This window comes from Hippopotamus amphibius, chromosome 2, assembly GCF_030028045.1.
Source record: "Hippopotamus amphibius kiboko isolate mHipAmp2 chromosome 2, mHipAmp2.hap2, whole genome shotgun sequence".
In the NCBI taxonomy this organism is placed as follows: Eukaryota; Metazoa; Chordata; class Mammalia; order Artiodactyla; family Hippopotamidae; genus Hippopotamus; species Hippopotamus amphibius.
In genome coordinates, this window is record NC_080187.1 from 228,302,954 (window position 1) to 228,324,749 (window position 21,796).

The following is a 21,796-nucleotide window of genomic DNA, read 5'->3' on the forward strand; positions in this document are numbered from 1 at the left end:
AAATTTATATATTTTGTGCACCTAGAGACACAATCAACATAGTAAAAAGGCAACCCACAGAATGAGAGAAAATATTTGCAAACCATTTTTCTGATAAGGGATTAATATTCAGAACGTATAGAGGACTTCTAAAATCCAATAACAACAAAAAACAAACAACCTGATTCAAAAATGGGCAAAGGTTTTGAATAGGTATTTTTCCAAAGCAGATATACAAATAGCCAATATGCACATGAAAAGATGCTCAACATCACTAATCATTAGGGAAATGCAAAAAACAAAAACAAAAACCTACAATGAGATACCCCCTCACATCCATTAGGGTGGCTGCTATAACAAATTAAACAGAAAAATAACAAGTGCTGGAAAGGAAGTGGAGAAACTGGAACACTTGTGTAGTATGGATAGGAATATAAATTGTATAACCACTATGGAAAACAGTATGGTGGCCATTCAAAAAAATAAAAATAGCATTACCATATGATCTAGCAGTGCCACTTCTGGGTATGCACTGAAAAGACTGAAAGCAAGGTCTTAAAGACATACTTTATATGCTCCTGTTCATAGCAGCATTATTTACAATAGCTAAAATGTGGAAGCAACCCAAGTGTCCATCAATGGATGAATAAGTAGAATGTGTTATATACATATAATGGAATGTTATTCAGCCTTGAGAAGGACAAAAACTCTGACACATGTGACAACATGGATGAACCTTGAGGACTGTTTCAGTTGGCTAAGTGCAACAAGCCAGTTGCAAAAGACAAATACTGTTATCCCACTTATATGGAGTACCTAGAGTAGCCAAACTCACAGAGACAAAAAGCAGAATGGTGGCTGCCAGGGGCTGTGGGGAAGAGAAGAATAGGGAGTTATGCTTTAATGGGTACAGAGTTTCAGTTTTACAGAATGAAAAGAATTCCGGAACGGATGGCGGTGATGGCAGCACAACATTATGAATGTATTTTACACCACTGAATGGACACTTAAAAATGGTTTAGATGGCAAATTTTATGTGTACATTACCACAGTAAAAAAAAAAAAAAGAGAGAAAAAAAAAGAAATTGGAGAAAAAAGAAAGCTACTACTGGTCTCATTAGAAACTTTTAGGATATCAAAATTAAAAAATTGTTTCAGGTTTTATAGTTTTATTTTCAAAGCAAGTTACTCAGTATGTCTAAAACAAACTGCCTTCTGACAGACAGAAGTGTAAAAAAATAAGCATTAGGCTAAGACCAGAATTATTAAACCTGTATCAACCAGCCAAGGAAAGGCTGACATACAAAATATAATTATCCTGAATTTCACCAAACAAGTCCCCCCAAATCAATGAATACTTTATTAATCAAATTCTCATAAAAACTAAAATTGAAGTTCAAATATTCCACTACAATCTTAAAAGAAAATTACTTTAACACTGTTAATGTGTCATTCAATTTTTGAATGTGTACATTTCAAACTTTATTTAGCAATAAAACTACTGCAACAAATTCATCTTTAACCAACAACCTCCAATGGAATTTAATATAACCATACTGGAGATACCCTACTGCCTGACAACATAAAAAAGACTCTTTTGGAAGAAGGGAAGCAAAGAAGGAAATACGGAAAATGCTTTTAAGTGCTGTATTTATGAACTGCACAAGAAAAGTGTTCAAAAATTTTCTTGAGAGTTTTAATACATACCAGGCTCCAATTTGATAATTTTTACTGCGGCCAGCTCTCCCGTATGTATATTTCTGGCCTAAAATAAAAATGAAAGTAAAGCTTTTTAAGTCTGTCAACTGTATAAAAGTTACTTGTTAACTATATAAAAGTTACTATGTTAATTAGCTGCTTATCAATCAGGTTTTTAACAAGGCTGAAAAACAAAATCTTTATTTCCAATGAAATGAGTATACTCATTTTCCCAGTAAAGAAAATATAGAAAAAATACACACACACACACACACACACACACACACACACACACACACACACAGAGACACAAAATTACCTTTAATCCCACCACTAAAAAACAACTACTGTTTAAAATTTCGGTGTCCTTCCTCCAAGTCTTTTCTTATAGTTACTTTTCTTAATTAAAAAAAAAATACTCTTTTTTTAATATATTTTATGAATATAGTCACAGGTCATTAAAGGAAAATAAAAAACCAAGTCAACTGTAGTTTACTACCCAGAGAAAAAGTTCATGCTTAGTGTACGTTTCCTTTTTCGCCCTGAGCGTGTGCTCAGGTGTGCATGTGCTGTGGAAGACGTGCCATCACAGTCTTCTACAACATGATGTGCAATGCTGCCTAATGTCCCACTGATGGTATATACAATTTAACTTATCTGCTATTAATGGACACAGGATTTTAATATTATTCTGGATTTATAAATAGAGGGATATCTCTTGCTCTCTCTCACAGTTTTATATCTATCTACAGCCTTGATTACTTCCTTCAAATAAATCCCTAGAAGAGAAGCTATTTACCACTAACAAAATACCATGGACAGACTTAGTATAATTAGTGCTTCGATGATTACCACTGCAAATATTTTAGCATGTATCAAAGTTTATCAGGAAGGCAACCTATACGCATAATTGTTAGGTCAAAAGGTGTAGTGGGTTTAAAATGGACATACTGCCATACTGCTCTGAAAAAAGCTATGGGGATTTATAGTCTCACCAACCTTAGATGTTTAATCTATGTCTGACAAGTTCTATTATAGGTATAGATTTTTATTTTATTTTTTTAAATTATGCACTCTCTCAGTGCTATACATAATTTTAAATGGCTATATAACAGTTCACATAATCATTCTCCCTTACTGTTAGATTAAGGATGTTGTACAAAGCCTTTCCAGTATTTAAGATGATTTCTTTCAAATGGACCCTAAGGTATAAAATTACCAGGTCAAGGGTATAAATATGAACAATTAAGGCCATCAACACATACTGCCAAAATAGTTTAAAAGCACTGTACCGTAACACTGTCAGCACTAACGTGAGTGCTCATTTTCATTACACCCAGTGGTGCATCATATGTGCAAATGCTATCTAATAATCCACAGCATTTTTCACTTTAGTATATTAGATTCGAATGTGAGTTTTCACACTTGGTATAAAAAATAAGGAGCACACAATAAAACAGAAAAGTGTGATTATACTCTTTTGCTGGATTAAGTAGCTCATATTACAAGATGAAAGAGAAAAGAAAAAGGGAAGGGAAGAGAAGAATGACAAAGAATGTAGGGAAGGGAGGCTTAGAAGGGGTACGTTTAGAAATGACATATAGTGAGAAAAACAGAATGGGGGGAGGGATGCAGAGGGAAAGTCACACACATAAAGGCAGAAGAAGAAAAAGGATTTTTTTCTACAACAGCAGTCGCAAATATTTTGTAATGAGTTCATATTTTTCTCATCTATGGTGGTCAGTAGGGTAAGGAGGAGCCTCAGGAAGAGAAAACATTTTAACTCCTCCCATCCACCCATCCACCCATCCACCCATCCATCCATCCATCCATCCATCTGTGGTGACCATTCCCCCAACTACAAACACATTTAGAGAAATGGGAAGAGGTCAGCCAGAAGCCTCACACCCTTCCTACCCTCTCCTCTTCCTTGCCCTTGACAAAAGAATTGCCTCAGGTCTTTCCCCAGTTCCTAAGATCTTTCAGTATTTTATGTCCATACAGTGGACTATTATTCAGTGATAAAAAGAAATGAGCCATCAAGCCATAAAAGACACAGAAGAACTGTAAATGCATATTGTTACATGAAAGACATCTGAAAAAGCTACACTCTGTATGAGTCTAACTATGTGGGTGAGTCCAAAATTATCTGCACTCTGGCTGCAGTTTTAACAGAAGTTTTAATATAATCAGAGTGCAGATAATTTCTGACTCACCCTCATATATGACATTCTAGAAAAGGCAAAACCATAGAAAGAGTAAAAAGAACAATGGTTGCCAGGGGTTTGGGTGAAGAATGATGAATACGTTAAGTACAGGGAATTTTTAGGGTGGTGAAACTATTCTCGTGTGAAACCGTCATTATATATCTGTCAAAATACACAGAACTGTACAACACAAAGAGTGAACCTTTATGTAAACTATGAACTATAATAATATATCAATACTGGTTCAGTAATTGCAATAAATATACCACACTTAATACAAGACGTTAATAAAAGGGGAAACTGCGTAGGTGGGTGGGTGAGGTGTGGATGAATGTAACTGTATGTATCTGCTCAATTATTCTATAAATATAAAACTGTACTAAAATTAAGTCTATTAATTATTTTTAAAAGAATACATATAAAATTAAATTTTAAGTATACTGATATTTTCAGACATATTGAGTCAGTTTTTATGATTAGATTCAACACAAATATGTTGTATTTCAATTTAACAGAACAAAAATGAAGACACAAGAACCAAGGATGCCTTTTTTTAGCGATTCTGAGGGACCTAGGAAGGAACTGATCATTGGAAGATTTGAACAATCACAGGACCACATAAAATAAAGATGGTATTTTAAAATTCAGCTACACATTCAGCTATCTTGCATAAGCCAAAATATATGTCGTTACAGAAATAAAAAGTAAAGAATATAAGCTATAACTCCCACTAACAGGATAAACACTTAAGTGCCAGTCTTCATTTTAAAGACACACTTCTGTTCTCTCCAAATGAAGAACTGGTGGGCAAATGTTCACACTCTGTAATTTTCCAGCTGGATTTTTAAAACAGAAAGCAGTACCAGGCTCTTTTATAATGAAAGGCAAAGAGGCTTTCAGAAAAAAAGATCCAAACAGAGGCTTTACAGATTCAATTTACTAAAGAGATCTTTCAGAAATTTAACTATACAATTTCACACTGTAATTCAGTGGAGTCATACGTAGTACTAGTTTTTGAAACCCAACATTTCCTTTCAACAAATTAAGTGTGATATTCTCAAGTATTTTTGTTTTTAACTTTAACACACGAGAATTTGAAGATCCTGCACTGTACTTATAAAAGTACCTAACAGAAATACCACAGCACCTCTACAAAAAGATCTAAATATATTTCTGATTCCTATTTTAGTTGGTTATTGCTATACACTAATATTTAGACTTAAGCATATACTGAACACCCAGAAGTCTAATAAAGTACTACTACAGTTTATCTCTTATTTAACTCTTTATTAATCAGGAACTAAAATTATTAGGTGGAAAAAGATAAACTAATACTAAATGGGATCAATGTCACTATAAAATCCATAAAAGAGCCTGTCCACTTAAGTTTCTATTTTCATTGCCAAGGTACTTCCCTTATCTCTTAATATTATTTCCAAGCCAATATACTACCAAAGAAGTATTTTTACTCAAACTCTCCTGTCTTGGATTTTTAATTCACAGTAAGAAGTTAAATTTCCACTTACACCAAGAAAAAAAATTAAAGATGTTCATCTTCCTAACTAAGCCATTTCTATTTCAACAATATTATAAAGCTGCCAATTTTATAAGCCATGAACTTTCCCACGTGCTGTAAAATTTTTAATGTGACTAAAAAATAACTAAAGGGAAAGTCTTGACTTATCAACAAAGAATAGGAATATATGACTTAAGGCACCTCAACATACCTCAACATAATAAAAGCCATATACGACAAATCTACAGTCAACATCATACTTAACCATGAAAAGCTGAAAGCATTTCTTGTAAGATCAAGAACAAGACAAGGATGCCCACTCTCACCACTTTTATTCAACACAATTTTGGAAGTCCTAGTCATAGAAATCAGAGAAGAAAAACAAAAAGAATGCAAATTGAAAAGGTAGAAGTAAAACTGTCAGTGTTTGTAGATGACATTACTTAGAGAAAGAATCCTTAAGATGCCACCAAAAACTATTAAAACTAATAAATTAATTCAGTAAAGCTGCAAGATACAAAATTAATATATTACTGTAGCTTTATAGTATAGTTTGAAATCAGGGAGCATGAACCTTCAGTATTGCTTTTCTTTTTCAAGATTCTTTTGAATTGCTATACCCTAATAATTAATTATCAGAAAGAGAAATTAAGAAAATCCCATTTACAACTGCATCAAGAAGAATTAATTACTTAGGAATAAACCTAACCAAGGTGGTAAAAGACCTGTACTAAGAAAACCGTAAGACACTGATGAAAGAAATTGAAGACAACACAAATAAATGGAAAGATATGTCATGTTCATGAATTAGAGTAATCAACACTGTTAAAATGACCATACTACTCATGGCAATCTACAGATTCAATACAGTCCCTGTCAAAATACCAATGGCATTTTTCACAGAACTAGAACAAATAATTCTGAAATTTATATGGTAACACAAAACATTCCAAATAGCCAAAACAATCTTGAGAAAGTAGAAGAGGTATCACACTCCCTGGTTTACTTATACTATAAAGCTACAATAATCAAAACAGCATGGTACTGGCACACAGGTCAATGGAATAGAATAGGGAGCCCAGAAATACCCACACTTATATTGTCAACTAATCTATGGCAAAGGAGGCAATAATATACAATGGGGAAAAGACAGCCTCTTCAAGTAATGGTGCTTAGAAAACTGCATAGCTACATGCAAAAGAATCAAACTAGACTACTTTCTCATACCATATACATATACCTTACACTCAAAATGGATTAAAAAGTTAAATGTAAGACCTAAAATCACAAAACTGAAGAAAACATAGGCAGTACACTGTTTGACGTTGGTCTTAGCAATATTTTTTTGAATATGTCTCCTCAAGTAAGGCAAAAACAAAAATTAAAAAACTGGACTACATCCAACTAAGAGGCTTTTGCACAGCAAAGGAAACTACCAACAAAAACAAAAATGGTAAAAGATATCTGCAAACAACATATCCCATAAGGGGTTAATGTCCAAAATACATAAACAGCTCATACAACTTAACATCAAAAACAAACAAAACCAATTTAAGAATGGGTAGAGGACCTGAATAGACACTTTTCAAAAGAAGACATACAGACAGCCAACATACGTATGAAAAAATACTCAATACCACTAATCAGGGAAATGCAAATCAAAACCATGTTGTCACAGCTGTCAGAATGGCTATCATCAAAAAGACAACAAATAAAAAGTGTTGCCAAGGATGTGGAGAAAAGGGGAACTTCGTGCACTGTTGGTGGGATGTAAATTCTTCCAGCCACTATAGAAAACAGTATGAAAGCTTCTCAAAAATTCAAAAACAGAACTGCCATATGAACCAGCAATATCACTTCTAGACATCTTTGTGAAGATAACAAAAATACTAATTTGAAAAGATACATGTGTGCCACTGATCACCGCAGATTTATTTATGATAGCCAAGATATGAAAGCAACCCAAGTGGAAATACACACACACACACACACACACACACACACACACACACACACTGGAATATTACTTAGCCATAAAAAATGAAATCTTGCCATTTGTGACAATGTGGATAACCTTGTAGGTATTATGCTCAGTGAAATAAGTCAAAGACAAACACTGTATGATTTCACTTATATGTGGAATCTAAAGAACAAAACAAATAAAACAAAGCAGAAACAGACTCATATATCAAAGAACAAACTGGTGGTGGCCAGAGGGGAGAGAGGTGAAGGATGAGTAAGATAAGTGAAGGAGGTTAAGAGGTACAAACTTCCAGTCACAGAATAAATAAGTCACAGCAATGTAATGTACGGCATAGGGAATACAGTCAATGACAGTGTGTAATAAATTTGCATGGGGACAGATGGTAATTAGACTTATTGCTGTGATTATTTTGTAATGTATAAAAATATTGAATCACTCTGCTGTACATCTGAAAGTAATATAATACTGTCAGTCAACTACACCTCAATAAAAATAAATAGGTAGGTAGGTAGGAAGGAAGGAAGGAAGAAAGTAGACAAAACTAAAACAACTACTCTAGAGTACTGTTCTATTAGAATCTCAGTTTGGAGGAACTTTTGGAAATCATCTAATTCAATCTTTTTTCTAACAAGTAATTTTCCTCTACTTAGCCTATGGAAGTCATTTGGTCAATCTGATACATTCATTTTTAGGATAAATTTACTTGTATAAAGACTTTTATGATAAGCAAAATCTACTTTCCTATTTTTCTCCTCAGTGGTCCCAGTTTTGGTCTATGAGACAAAGCTGATTTAGTCTATTCCTCCCATGACAAATTTCAGATATCTAAATTCATTGATTTATTCAGTAAGTATGCATTGAGTTCCTATGGCAGTCAAAGGGCCTAGATCTAATTTTAACCCTGCTTAGATAGAAACATAAAAATTCCCTTCTACATATGGATGAAACATGCTAATTTACTCAACATGCTACACACAGATTCCAGACCATTACCACCATTCTGATTACTATGTGCTTTCAACATGTGCTCAAAGTTTGATGTACAACAAAAATGACAGTAGTTAAAATATTAGATTCATTACAAAAAGTCATGTTATACGTGATTCTTCCTTCAAATTTCTATAAAGTTATGATATTTTTAAAATTTAAAAATAAATGTTGGAACTATTATATTCAAAACACAATGCAGTACTTTATCCTACAGAAAGATAGGGTAGGGGACATACATACTGTGTAAGAGGTCCCTGCCAGCTCCCAAATTCCTTAATTTTTGTGGAGCAAGTTATTTCCAAGCTGCCTTCCAGATCTAGACAGGTGCTCCCTCCACAGAAGGAGGCTGTACTGCAGGGCTTGCCTCACTACCAGCAGACATATTCAGTCTAAGGCCTGCCTGTTAGGGTGACCCCAAATCTGTCCAAATAACTTATATCTCAGAACACACTACAGTCTTAGTCTGCTAGGATATTTACTTGCCTCTGAAAAGAATTTTCCTAACCCTTTCCTAATGCAGATTGATTTTATTAAAGGGAGTGTTCCTTCTAGAGGATTACTTAAACTGAATTAATTATCTGAAGGTCTTAATGGCATAGGAAAGGGAGAAAAGGGCTTGAGTTATGATTAAAAGAGGTAGCGAAAAAACAAACATGAAAACATAAGTGTAAAATAAGGTGGCAGAAATACATTACATTATTAATAATAAAAAAGAGGTACGGAATATGTAAACTCTCAATCACTGCTGGCAGGTGCAACTTTTGGGGGGAATAACTGGTCAAATTCACTATAAGATAACAGAAAATTTAATTCTAGAAATTTACTTAAAGAAATAATTAGATATGTGAAAAGAATCTGTTCAAGGATATGGATAACAGCATGCTTATAAGAAGGAAATACTGGAGATAATCTGCTTTTTTAATAATAATGAATGAAATACTGTACAATGATGCAAGGTCATAACACACAAATATTAAATGTGTATATTTACCCATATGAAAGTTGTTTGTGACATACTGTTAAATGAAAAATATTTTATCAACTATATATGCTATATAATATACTATATATAACATGCTTATATATATACTTATATAATATATATTATGATTTACATGTGTCCTTAATATGATTTTTTGTCTTGAAAGATAAACAGAAATGTTCATCTTTCAGTAAAAGAGGTACATGTAATTTTCCATTTATTCTTACGTCATAGTTTTCTAAAATAAACACATATTACTTAAAATGCATTTTTTGAAAAAAAAAAAAAAAAAAAAGGTAGGAAAGAAGGCTATCTATTCTGAGGCAAGGAAGAGAGAGGCAAATAGGAAGGCAAGCCCTACCCATGGATCTACAGAAAGAATAGGAAATTATTCCTGAAAAAAATATTATAGAGGACCCAAGCATCTCCACTGTCTATTACAATTAGGAGCTAAAAAGCTTAAAATGCAAAAGTTGTTAATAATTTATTGCAAGTTATGTCTGTTAAAATATGCTGTCATGCCCACACTGTATTCTTCCTGATATTGATAAGAGGTAGGGTTAAAAAAGAAGGGCAAAAAGGCACAGGGCACCTAAAAAAGAGGGTGTTTGTATGTGAGAGGTAACACAGTGGTTCATAAGACATCCTTCTTAGGATATGACCTAAATTAGAAGTAACCAACTAATGCTACAGAAGGCAGGCTATTCTACTGCCTGAAATAATTAGCATTTTGTTTATTTTAACTTAGAATAGCACTAGCAAATCTAGTCTATGGGATTCAGTTAATTTAGGTAATAAGTCCAAAGTTCCAACAAAACTAGCACAAGAGAAGGCACATCAGGAAGGGTGTCTAACAACCAAGAAAAAGAACAGTTTTTTCACTAAGTAACATTGTAGGGTGGCTATGAGCTAAGTTCATCTCCACAGTGATAGTAAATCAAGCTTGAGCTTCAATTTGGAAAATTTAAGGGTAAGAGTAATGACCAGATGGGTAACCAGGAACAAGTACTTCTGAAAGTTGGTGCTGAGACCTGAAGCTTATATACATATTCAAATCAGTCCCCCAAATCCCTCACCTCTCAGCAGAGGGGTGAGGCTGCCAAGTCTCTGACCATCTGACATAATTTGCTTAGAGCTTATTATGTGCTAGGCAATGTGTTAAGGGCTATGTGTACAGCTGTGGATTTAAAGATGTGGTCGCCAGGCAGTTTGGTATAGTGGAAAGAGTCAGAAGATCTGGATTCATGTCCTCACAGTGCCACCTACTCACTGTAAGAGCAAACAGTAAATTTCTTCTTGGGTAAACCAGAGATGATAATACATCTGTCCCACCTACCTCATAGGATTATCGTGAGAAACTAATATACTGATTATGAAAGAGCTAAACAAACATTCAGTCACTCTTAGTCATTTTAATCCAATTTCATTTTTATAAAAATGTTAGAAGGGGGCCAGTATGACTCCCAGGCCCAATCACCTCCAAGGACGGGCGAGGCTATCAGCCTGGCTTCCCACATCATCTTCTCAACATCTCAGTGGGAGACTAGGACATTTACCAGAAATAGAGTTACACCGGACTTAAACTTACCCTGCCTTTTTCAGAGAGTTATCTACATTCTCTAACTTAAATAGTACTTCACATAATGGAAAAGCAATAGCCTTCTAATAACATTCAAATGTGTACAAATACTCAAAATAGTCCAATGTGGCCACGTGAAAGTGCCTGCTCCAATTTATCTGATCTAGGACTAAGTTCTCAAATTGACAACAAAACCCTGAAAACACCAGTATCACTTGTTAATAAGTTAATAAGTGTCACATGTTTCTCTTCCTGTGTATTTGGTCTGAAACCACAATTTAAAGCTCAGAGTGAAACTTTTATAAATTTCAAAAGGAAAACTAGAATAAGAAATCTACGTCCATCTGCATCCTATTCCATTTGTCTTCATCAAAAACCTGGAAATGATGGTTAGAGTGAAAATACTGAACTTATGAAGATGAAAATAACAAGAATGCTAAATATATTATAAGCTAAGGAAGAGGTTGTATCTAAAAGTCAATTTGGGAACTAGAACTTATACACCTGCACCAGTGATGGCACTGTTTTATGTCTATTTTCACAACATTGAAAGTATTTAAGACTTCTACAGTTTTCACAACATTTCTATGAAAGTAAAAAGGATTTTTAAATTATTTGCCTCTAACCATGATCCAGAGCACCCACCATCAGAACCATGGTCTTTTTCTAGGCAGTCATGACATAAGCCTACTTCTACACAGTAAGGAAAATAAATACAAAATAAGAGTTTATTTAACCAGATGATGTGCAAAACAGTAAACATCCATAACAGAACACTTCATCCTAATGAAACACATTTTATTTTCATAGTAACCTTACACAACATTTAACATGTAATTAAATAACTCTTAATAAGATATCCACTAGCTTAATAAAAAACATAATTTTAAATAAGATTCTTATTTCCTGCTGTTAACCTATTTTTGCAAGTTATTCACTCTTTGTCACCCTAATATGACAACCCAACAGTCTCTCATGTCAGATCACCAGGACACAGAAAGGATAGTATATTCACACACACTGTGTTAGTATCAATAAGAAGAAGGAGGAGGGAAAGGAGGGAGGGAGGAGGGGGAGGAGGAGGAGATGTTTTGATATCAAATGTCAGAGAAATTACAAGCAGAATATACATTCATCCTCTATCGCCTTCAGATCTGGGGCCATTCAGCATATCTATTTTACTGGCATTTAAAGATTAAAGAACACCAGTGGGGAAAGATATAGTAGAAGCAGCTACATATCCTTTGTGTGCAACATCATGCTATTAAAAAATGACACAGAAATGGGTAACTTACATACAACGGCTGGACTTAATTAAAATCACAATGACTTGCATGCCTGCACCAGTCAATGAGATGCAATGATGGCAATGATTGTGTCTCAGTTCTAATTTCTAACCCTAAGCTTACAATTCAGCTGTAGAGATAGGTTCAGGTAATTTAGTAAGATAGAGAGATAGTTAAGACTTCCTCTGATTACCCAGATATCTGCTTGGCCAACTCCTTAGATGCTTCAAGTCTTTGCTCACATCTAAGGTTCTTAATGTGGCCTACCCTGCCCGTCCTAATGTAATTCCTTAACCTGCCCTCCCCATCCCACCCTGGCAATCCTGAACCCCTTAACTTGTTCAGCTTTTTCTTCTTTCAACATCTTTAGTCACCTTCCAACATATCATATAACTCATTTATTATGTTTGTTTATTCTCTCTTCCCCCTAGAATGTAACTTCCACAAGGGCAAGAGTCTTTGTCTAATTGTTCAGTGGTATATTCCAAGACCCCAGAACAGTGTCTGGCACAGAGGCCCTCTAGAAATACTGGCTGAATCTTAAACACTCCTTTCTACCCTGTCATCCCCCGGCTTCATTCCAGTTCCCCAGTCATCAGTGTGCCTCATCCTAACCATACCCACAGGAGAATAACTGGGGCTGGAAATCAATGGAGGCTCTGTTTCAGAGAAGAAGAGAGGGAGAGAGGGAAAGAGGGAGGAAAAAGAAAGGAAGGGAAGCAGGTTTTAAATTTATCACCTACCTTGGTCCCAACAATTCCGTCCTAAATTTTTGCATTTACTCTTTCTAAATTTTCAATTCCTCCCAAATTCTTTGTCTTGACTGCCTTCTCTGTGAAATTCCTTCTCTAAACTCGGCAACACTCCTGGTCAATTGGGTGATAACTTTAAAGAATAATAACCGATAAACTATTACCAGTCTCAATGGAAGAAAAAAAGCCAGAAACAGTGGAGGAAACATCTGTGCATCTCATTTCTTTTTCCCTTCATAACTAAGCTGCTTCAAAAAGGGGTCTACATTCACCCTACTTCCTTACTGACCAGTCACACCTCAACTCTTCTGCTCTTAATGAACCCTTTCGACTCCTTACTTAAGGGACCACTATGTTGCTCACCCCTCAAAACCTTTGCGGAGCGCTTGTTACGTGCTAGGCACTAGGCTAGGCTAGCTGGTTCAATGGTAAACACAAGTCCCTGGTCTTGCAGTTTGAGCAGAGGAGGAAGACTGACAGCAACAATGATGAGTGAGAAATGACAGGTATTATGTAAGAAGTCAAAACAGCAGACAGCTATGAACTTATCTAAGGGACAGAAAAGGCCTCCCTGAAAATGCAATGTTTAAAGATAAATGCAAACAGTAGAAGAGAGAGAGATGAAAGACAAGAGGAAGAATGTTGTAGGAAAAGGAAACAGTACCTGCAAAAACCCGAAGGACAGAATAGAGTCCATGTAAAGAACCAAAGGAATCTCAGTATGGCTAGGGTCAGGATGGGCAGGGCCTTGAAAGCCATATTATTCTAAGACTTTATTCTGTGGACAAGGAGAATAAAAGGGAATGACACGAAATCTCAAATTTATATTTTTTGGAAGATGAAAACGTTTGCTTTATTGCAGTTAGAGTGGAAGGAAACAAGAATGGACACAGAGATAGAGTTCCTAAAACTCTTGATTTCTATGGAAAGAACTTCCTCATAACATTGTGTTTCTTCTCATAACACCCTCAATATATTGTTTTCTTCTGCCACTACTCTAAGACTACTGGCTTTCCTTAGCCCTCCTACAAATGTACTCTCCTGGGTGACCTCACCTATACTACACACGTACCACCCCTTACAGTGACAATGACTCCCAAATCTGTATCCCCAGCCCAGCTCTATTACACCGGAGCTGTATTTCCTACCATATATTGGACATAACCACCTATGCACTGTCATACATCCAAAACCAAACACAAGATCCAGACCCCACAAATCTGGTATTTCCTAATTCTGTTCATGGCATCAATGCAGTCACCCAAGCTAGAAATTCTAAATGCCGCTGACTATGTGTTTTTCCCTCACTCACCACCAGATAATTTTGATCATCTAAAGCTATCACTTCCTTTCATCTCTAATACCAGTGCCTAAATTTAGGCTTGCACAAACTCATCTGGATTATTCAGTAACTGGTCTTTATACTTTCAGAAACTTTGTCTAATCCAGTCTGTACACCATGAGAGATTCCCTCCTAAAGTGTTTCTTCAGTTTACAGAAAGATGCCCAAACTCTTTGCTATGGCATACAAACTCCATTATCTAGTCCTTTTCTGCCAGAAAACAGCTTGTGCTCCCCGCCTATGGAATCCCTGCCAGGTTTGGTCACAGTGAGCCTGTAAAAGCAGATGTAGATGCCAAGACTCATCATGGTCTCTCAAGCCACCAGGTATGTGCACACACTATTCCCACAGCCTAAAATGTCTTTCCCATCTTGTCCACCTGGAAATCATCCTGCACTCTTTTAAAATCCAGTCAATGTCCTCTCCGCTTTTAATCTTCCTTGGTTCACATCATAGTTCTCTCTCCTTTCCTCCCTTCCCCAGTCCCCACAAAAAAAAGTTGGGCATTTCTTCCATTTCACTTCCATTCTGGCATTTACCAAATTATGACTGTTTACATGTCTGTTTTCCTGACTAAATTATATGTTTCTTGTTGATAGTGTACTTTCTCTTTTGCGTGTTTGCATCCCCATACCCTACCATACAGCTGGCACTCAAGAAGTATTCCTTGAATAAATGAATGTTTAGGGATGTGTTGTGATATATCAAGCTTTGTCTCTATACAATGGGATCCTGGGGTAAGCTGTAAAGTATCAAAAGCCATTCCAGAATTGTGACTTCTGGCTTGGGGAAGAGAGAGGGAGGGCAGATATAAAAGAGGGATTCACTACAGCGGATCCAGTTCATTCAGCACCCAGAAGTGATAACATTCTGTGACAGAGATTTCTACACAAATTATAACATGATTTAAACTTGTATTTTTTTTAATTAATTTTTTTTGGGGGGTACACCAAGTTCAATCATCTGTTTTTATATACTTATCCCCGTATTCCCTCCCTCCCTTGACTACCCCCCCACCCTCGCTCGAGTCCCTCCCCATCGTCCCCCTCCCAGTCCTCTAAGGCATCTTCCATCCTCGAGTTGAACACCCTTTGTTATACAACAACTTCCCACTGGCTATCTATTTTACAGTTGGTAGTATATATATGTCTGTAAAAGTTAAAAATTGAAAACAACAAATATGAAACTTATAATGATGAATTAAATGAGGGTTTGTTCAATGGATCCTTTAAAAATGGTATTTTTGAAGACTATTTAAAGACCACAGAAAATGCTGGCCATTCCAATCCAGTAGAAAAAAGAGATACATCATGATCCCAATTTTATAAAAGCCATGTTTAAACATAATGGTTTAAAAACATTTAGGAAAAAAGCCTGAAATAATCTATATTAAATTGCTCACAGTACTCCTCTCTGGTAATTTTCTACAGCTAATATCATTCAACAAATATTTATTGAGTATCTACCTGTCTGCTACTGTACAGAGATGAGCAGGAGACATCTGCTCCTGTCCTCCTGGAGCTAAACATGTCACCCTGTTATAATTGATCCGAAAAAGCAATACAGGTTAGGAAAAAATACATAATATTGCCCACTCTAAGTTTATAACCCACAAAAAATAAAAAAGATCACTAAAACTTCTCTGGAATCTAGGTTGGGAACAATTTTGATATAAATATTTGGATAAAGACCACCCAAACGGCTGATACTGATAACTGTGAACTGTATCATGATACTACAATAGTCCGGACCACTGGCTTCCTCTCCCTATTAGAAGATTTAAAAATTAATGGTAATTAAAAAAAGTTAATGGTAATTATAAATAAAGTTTGCTCGGTTGAAATTTAATCCTTCATCCATCTTCCGCCACATTTTTCTCTTTTGTGTTTCTTTCCCCTCCACTATTGCCTGCTCTCACCCTTAATGATTTACCCCATTTATCTAAAAGAAGCTTTATAGTATTCTTTCAATCAGGGAATAGCCAGTTTAAGATTGAGCTCTCCCGTCTTATGGATTCTCAGGAAAGAAAGGCGCTTCAGCAGGGATCTGTGGTTTTGAAGAACATAAAAATAATTCACAGAAATCTCAAAGCTGTGGTATTTTTAAAGCTCTAGCTTCATAAGACAAAAAAAGAAGTAGGGATAATATCTAACTAGAACAGCAGCTAATTTACCTGCATTATCCTTCACTGTAATTATTTTGTTAGTTTACATCACAGACTGAAATTCTTCTAAAACTTCCTAGGATTTGCAGTTCATCTTAAACACAGTGATAAATAACAAAATTACTCTAAGTGCTCTGAGTTAAAAACTTCAGCACTACAGTTTGAATATTACATGTTTTTAGGCATATTAAGAAGTAAATATAAAAACTGACAAAATTTTGTAGCACTAAGAATACTGAAAATAGATATGCTATGAAATAGTTTTCCAGGAATATTTTTCCTAGAGGAATCAAATAATTGAAATTTGTAACAAAAATACATATGGAGGATAGCATAATAGGCATTACAGGAACATATAGAGTATTGAACGCTAACTTAGTGTTGTGATGTCAAAAGCATGCCCAGAGAACTAGGGGACAGAATTACTGACATTCATTCATTCATTCATTCATCCATCAAATTTTCAGAAAGTACTTACTCTGTGACAGGCATAATTCTAGGAACTATTAGATACAGAATAATGAATAAAACAGATAAAACTCGTGCCCTCAGGGAGTATGTAGTGGATTGAGACAGATAATAAACAAGAAAAAAATAAGTAAAAGGGTGGCATGAATTGGGAGATTAGGTTTGACATAAATACACTACCATGTGTAAAATAGACAGCTAGTGGGAACCTGCTGTGTAGCACAGGGAGCTCAGCTTGGTGCTCTGTGATGACCTAGATGGGTGGGATGCCGGGTAGGGAGGCCCGAGAGAGGGGATATATGTATACATACAGCTGATTCTCTTCATTGTACAGCAGAAACTAACACAACATTGTAACGCAACTATACTCAAAACAAACAAACAAAAAAACCCCAAAAAACCACCACATTAGATGGTAATAAGTGCAAAGAAAAAAGAAGTAGAAAATAAAGATTGAGAGGCTATAAAAGCAAGGAGGGAAGGGAGCAAGCCGTGTGGCTGTCTGAGGAAAAACATTCTGAGCAGAGGGAATAGCCAGAACAAAGGCCCAAAGGTAGGAAGATGTGGATTATGTCTTAAGGAAGAGCAAGCAGGCCAGTGTTGCTAAAAGAGAATGAAAGAGGGAGAAGGGTAATAAATGAGGTTGGAGAGATAAAGAAGAGGGGCTGGGGCCTCCCGGAGGCTTTGAGTAAGGCTTTCCTGGACAGGTAGGAGAGTAACAGTTGGAAATGGGGGTGGGAGGTGATTCCAGGTAATTAGAACAAAGGAAAACAAAAACAAGGAATCAGGGTTTTGAGGATATTTAGGAGTCAGAGGCTGGCTTGCTGTGGAATGAGTATACACACAAAGTGAGGGAGCATGGATATGAGGGAATGGGACCACGTGGAGGGGGTGTTGAAGGTGGTACATGATTAATATTCAGTCTTGGACTCTCTGTTTAGGAGCTGCAGAAGAGACACAGGGCAGGGAGGCACGAGGGTGGAAGGCAAGCATTAGCTGCCCCTTTAATATAACCCTCTGCCTTCCCCAGCAAGGATAAAACCCTGCTCCGCACAGCTGCTTTAGCTGCTGTATTCGTAAAGAAAAAAGGTGAAGGTCTTGGGACTTTTGTGGGGAAAACACTTTAAATTTTCTTGCAGTAGGGAGGAGAGGAAATATACAAGAACTATAATTCAGATTATTGTATTAACATGAACTGAATTGATGATTAACATGAACTGGTGTAATCCACAGTGACTCATAACATGAAGATGACTAAAAAATGGGACTGAGAAAGCAAACAGGAATTTCAATTTTTTTAGAGCATTCCACAAAATGGCTAATCCATGAATAAACAATTAAGACTTAACTACCTTTAATTCTACATAAAGAAGAAGATTCTATTATGATTACCCACTTTGGATTAAAATTATTCACGAGGCAAAAGCTGGAACCTTCCTCTCAATTCAACGTGCTGTACAGAACAGTACCTAGTACAAAAGATTCAAAGACCTATTTAAAGAATAAAAAGGCTAACCATTACACTTCCTCTCAATAGAATCAAACAGTGCTAGAGCGGTCATAACACAACCTCAGATTGTGACTATTAATAGGGACGATCTTAAACTAAAACAGAAAAGTTAGGAAGAAGGGATGTTCTTCTTCCATATGACCACCTGTGCAAAACAACATACCCTCAGAGGATGCTATTGGTTAATTACTCATGTGACACAAGGCCATTTCAGATTTGTGCAGTATTGTTTGCAATAATGGGATACATAACAGGATTAAACCCAATAAACAAAGCTATTCCAAATCAAAGGACATTTCCCTTGATACACCCATGTGAGTTGCATTAGTGCTCCCTTTTTGGAACAGAGAAGAAAAAGCATAAGGCAACCTAAAACAATCTCTTTCCTCTTGATCCTTCAAGAACTCAGTGGATTTAGGGAAGTGGGTTTGCTACTGTATGTTTTTTTTTTTTTTTTAAATCTCAAACTAAGAGTGACTCGTCCTCATCATTTGTCTCAAAGAAAGCAAACGAGCACAATTAAAAACTACAGCAGCTCTTCACCACTCTTGGTCATGGGATGTTAAAAATCCCAAAGAGAGGAAACGCTAAAGCAGAAAAAGGATCACCAACCGGATACAAAAACTGAAACTTCTGCCGGGAAAAGCATCTTTCTTCACAGTATAACGTTTGCGCACAAGCCGCCTGGAGCCGGCATGAGACTGCTTACAGGTAAACCTGAGAGGCAGGGTTCCCCAGGACGGTGTAAGCCAAGGTTATCCACCAAAAAGGTTTTGTGCAAGCGTCGCGATGTCAACGTGCCTTCTTGCCTATTGTCTTCCAGGAGGCACTTTTCCTCGCTAAGGCAAGAACGTCCTCGAGCGCAGCTCCGCAAGCCGACTCGGACTTCCCGGGACCCCACAACCAGGCGCCGGGAAGCCCCCGCGGCACGCGACCGGCGCCAGGGGGGTCTGCCGGCGGGCGCGGTCAGAGCGCGCGGGGACCCCGAGGCCAGCCCGCGGGACCCCGGCCCCCGCACCCCCGAGACGCGGCCCGACGAGCCCCCGGCCCCCCGCGCCCCCGGAAAGCGGCGCAGCGCGGCCGGCCTCACCTTGTAGACGTCGCCGTAGGTGCCGCTGCCGACCCTCTGCACCAGCTCGTAGTCCTGCTGCGGGTTCCGCCTCAGGATGTCGGCGCCGGGCCGCAGGGGCGCCTCCATCTTCGCTCGGGGCCCGGCCCCCGCCGGCGCTGCCCGCGGCGCCCGGCTCCCCGCTAACGAGCACGGGCGGCGCCGCTGCCCGACATGGAGCCTCGGCCCGCCGCTCCGCCTGCGCGAGGGGCGAGCAGAGGCTACCACCGCGAGCGGCCCGGCCCCGTCCCTTCCGCCCGGCCCGGCGGGCCTGCGAGGGGCCCCGGCGCCCGGCCGCCCCCTCCCGGCCGCCCGCGCGCCGCCGGGGCCCGGGGCCGGCGCGGCGCCTGAGGGGGACGGCCCGGCTCTTTGTGGGGCGCCCGGGACCTACCTCCTCGCCCGCCGGCCCGCCCGCGGCCCGCTCCCCGGCGCCCGCCGCCCGCCGCCGTCTCCCGCGCGGCCCCGCACGTCCTCTCGCGGGCGCCGCCGCCGTCGCCGCCGCACCACGTTCCCCCGCCGGGGCTGCGTCACCGGGAGGCGCGCTCCCCGCCAGCGTGGGCCGGCGCCCCGCGGCCCGCCCGAGCGCGCGGGCCGCGGGCCCAGAGCGCCGCCCTGAGGCCCGCCGGGGACATGACACCCTCCCGGCCGTGCCGCCGCGTCCGCCCTGAGCGCGGGCTCGGCCCCCCGTGCGCGGGGCTCCGGGACGCGCCCGCGCACGCGCGGGGCCGCCGCCCGCGTCCTCAGGGACCCTCGCGGGGCGGCGGGCGGAGGCGGAAGGCGGGGCGCGCAGGCGGCGGGGGCCGCGGCGCCGGGCGGGAGGCCGCCTGAGGCGGGGCGCCGGGCCCACCCCGCCGCCCCGTCCCGCTCGGGGGGCTCGGCCGCGCGGCCTGTGCTGGGCTGCGCGTCCCAGAGGCCTTCCCGAACGCCCGGGCTCCCGGGGCGTCTCGGCGGCCTTTCTCCCGCTGGGGCGCGCGCGCTGCCTCCGCGCCGGCGCCGCGCCTCTGCCTGGGTCAGCGGTCCTGCCGCAGCTGAAGCGACGTCGGGGACCACCGCCCGGTTCCGGCCCCGCCGCTTCCTCGGGGGGCGACCTGGGCCGAGCAGGACATCGTGGTTGGCGACGTCTGCGCGTCCTCACCTGCGGCTCCGAGAGGATAAGGTTTCGCATCTGACACCCAGGAAAGTGTCCATGAGGCGCTTTACAGCATTCTGAGGGGGGCGATCGACCTGAGAGGCTCTGAGATGCTCCGCAGGGCGCGGGGTACGCAGCAGGAGCTTAGGGCAGCGGTGTGGCTGGCGTTTCACGAGCGGCCTCACCGTTTCGGTTCCAGTCTTGTCCTGTAGGTAGAGAGAAAGTTGCCAGCTTGCAAACTGGCAGAGTTATTTTTAGAGCCCGGCGAAGGTTTTGAACAAAAAAGCCAGCGAACGCTTGGCCGATGCGTTTAGTGGCTGAAAAATCACAGAAGAGCCAGCTGCCGATGTTGGCTTGTGGCTCTGAACATCTGATTCAGCTCCATGCTTGGGTAACGTGCTCCTCGCTGTGGACCATTGTACCCGATTGCATAATGTAGGAACTAAATGCACACCTGAACAGGACAGGGAATATATGTATTTTCTTGTGCTCCATGCACAAAGAGCGCTTATTTAGGAAGCATAAGTAAGCTCAGACTTACATGCCCTGTGGACAAAGCCTGTGTGTTTGCGGCATTGAAAAAATGATTGAAGAACAGTTCCTTCTTTCAAAAGCTTCTTGGCACTTGTTTTGGTGGGCAAATACTTTTGGCTTCAATGACTCAAAATCTTTTCAAATGTTCTATTGGTGTCCTAGTACTTACTGTCATAGATTCCTTTTTTCCCCCTTCAACCCTATAAGCATTGATCCTTTTTCTAGTCTGAAATGGATTTATCCTACTTATTTATACCTGCATTATTCCTCAGAGAACTTGAGGCAGCATACAGAAAATGCATGCTATAGCATAAGATGAGAATGCGGAAATTGGTATGATGTTAAAGGAAGGAAGGACAGGATACCAGGACAATACAGCAGATTGGCCAGCGCAGAGTGTTTTATAGTGTTTTTGAGATCACAATAAACTAATCGATTGACAGAGAGGTACACCTTTTCCTGATACTAGCAGTTTAGGAAAACTTACTTCATGGGCCTTCCTGAAGTGGAAACTCTGAATTCCCAGTTTGAAACAAGGACAGATGTCTTTCTGACAATCCTGTAAGCA

The 21,796-nt window shown here is 39.5% G+C and overlaps 2 protein-coding genes across 6 annotated transcripts in view; one reads left to right on the top strand and one right to left on the bottom strand.

The window, feature by feature from the left end:
• Nucleotides 1-20,097, bottom strand: part of MAP4K5 (mitogen-activated protein kinase kinase kinase kinase 5) — a 115,979-nt gene extending 95,882 nt beyond the window's left edge. Inside the window, exons 1-3 of the mRNA XM_057723801.1 lie at nt 19,957-20,097; nt 19,548-19,764; nt 1,687-1,744 (exon numbers count right to left, since the gene is read on the bottom strand). Of these exons, the coding sequence (XP_057579784.1) occupies nt 1,687-1,744; nt 19,548-19,655 (166 nt within the window). The 5' untranslated portion in view covers nt 19,656-19,764; nt 19,957-20,097. The remainder of the gene's footprint in view (nt 1-1,686; nt 1,745-19,547; nt 19,765-19,956) is intronic.
• Nucleotides 20,098-20,331: 234 nt separating this feature from the next.
• ATL1 (atlastin GTPase 1) overlaps nt 20,332-21,796 on the top strand; it is an 83,640-nt gene continuing 82,175 nt past the window's right edge. For 3 of the 5 annotated variants that reach the window (XR_009051486.1, XM_057723805.1, XM_057723802.1), the window contains exon 1: nt 20,332-20,823. Coding sequence is in view for 2 of the 5 variants with exons in the window: in XM_057723802.1 (XP_057579785.1) it covers nt 20,805-20,823 (19 nt within the window). In the remaining 3 variants the exon portion in view is untranslated. The other 2 variants (XM_057723803.1, XM_057723806.1) reach the window with 2 other exon arrangements.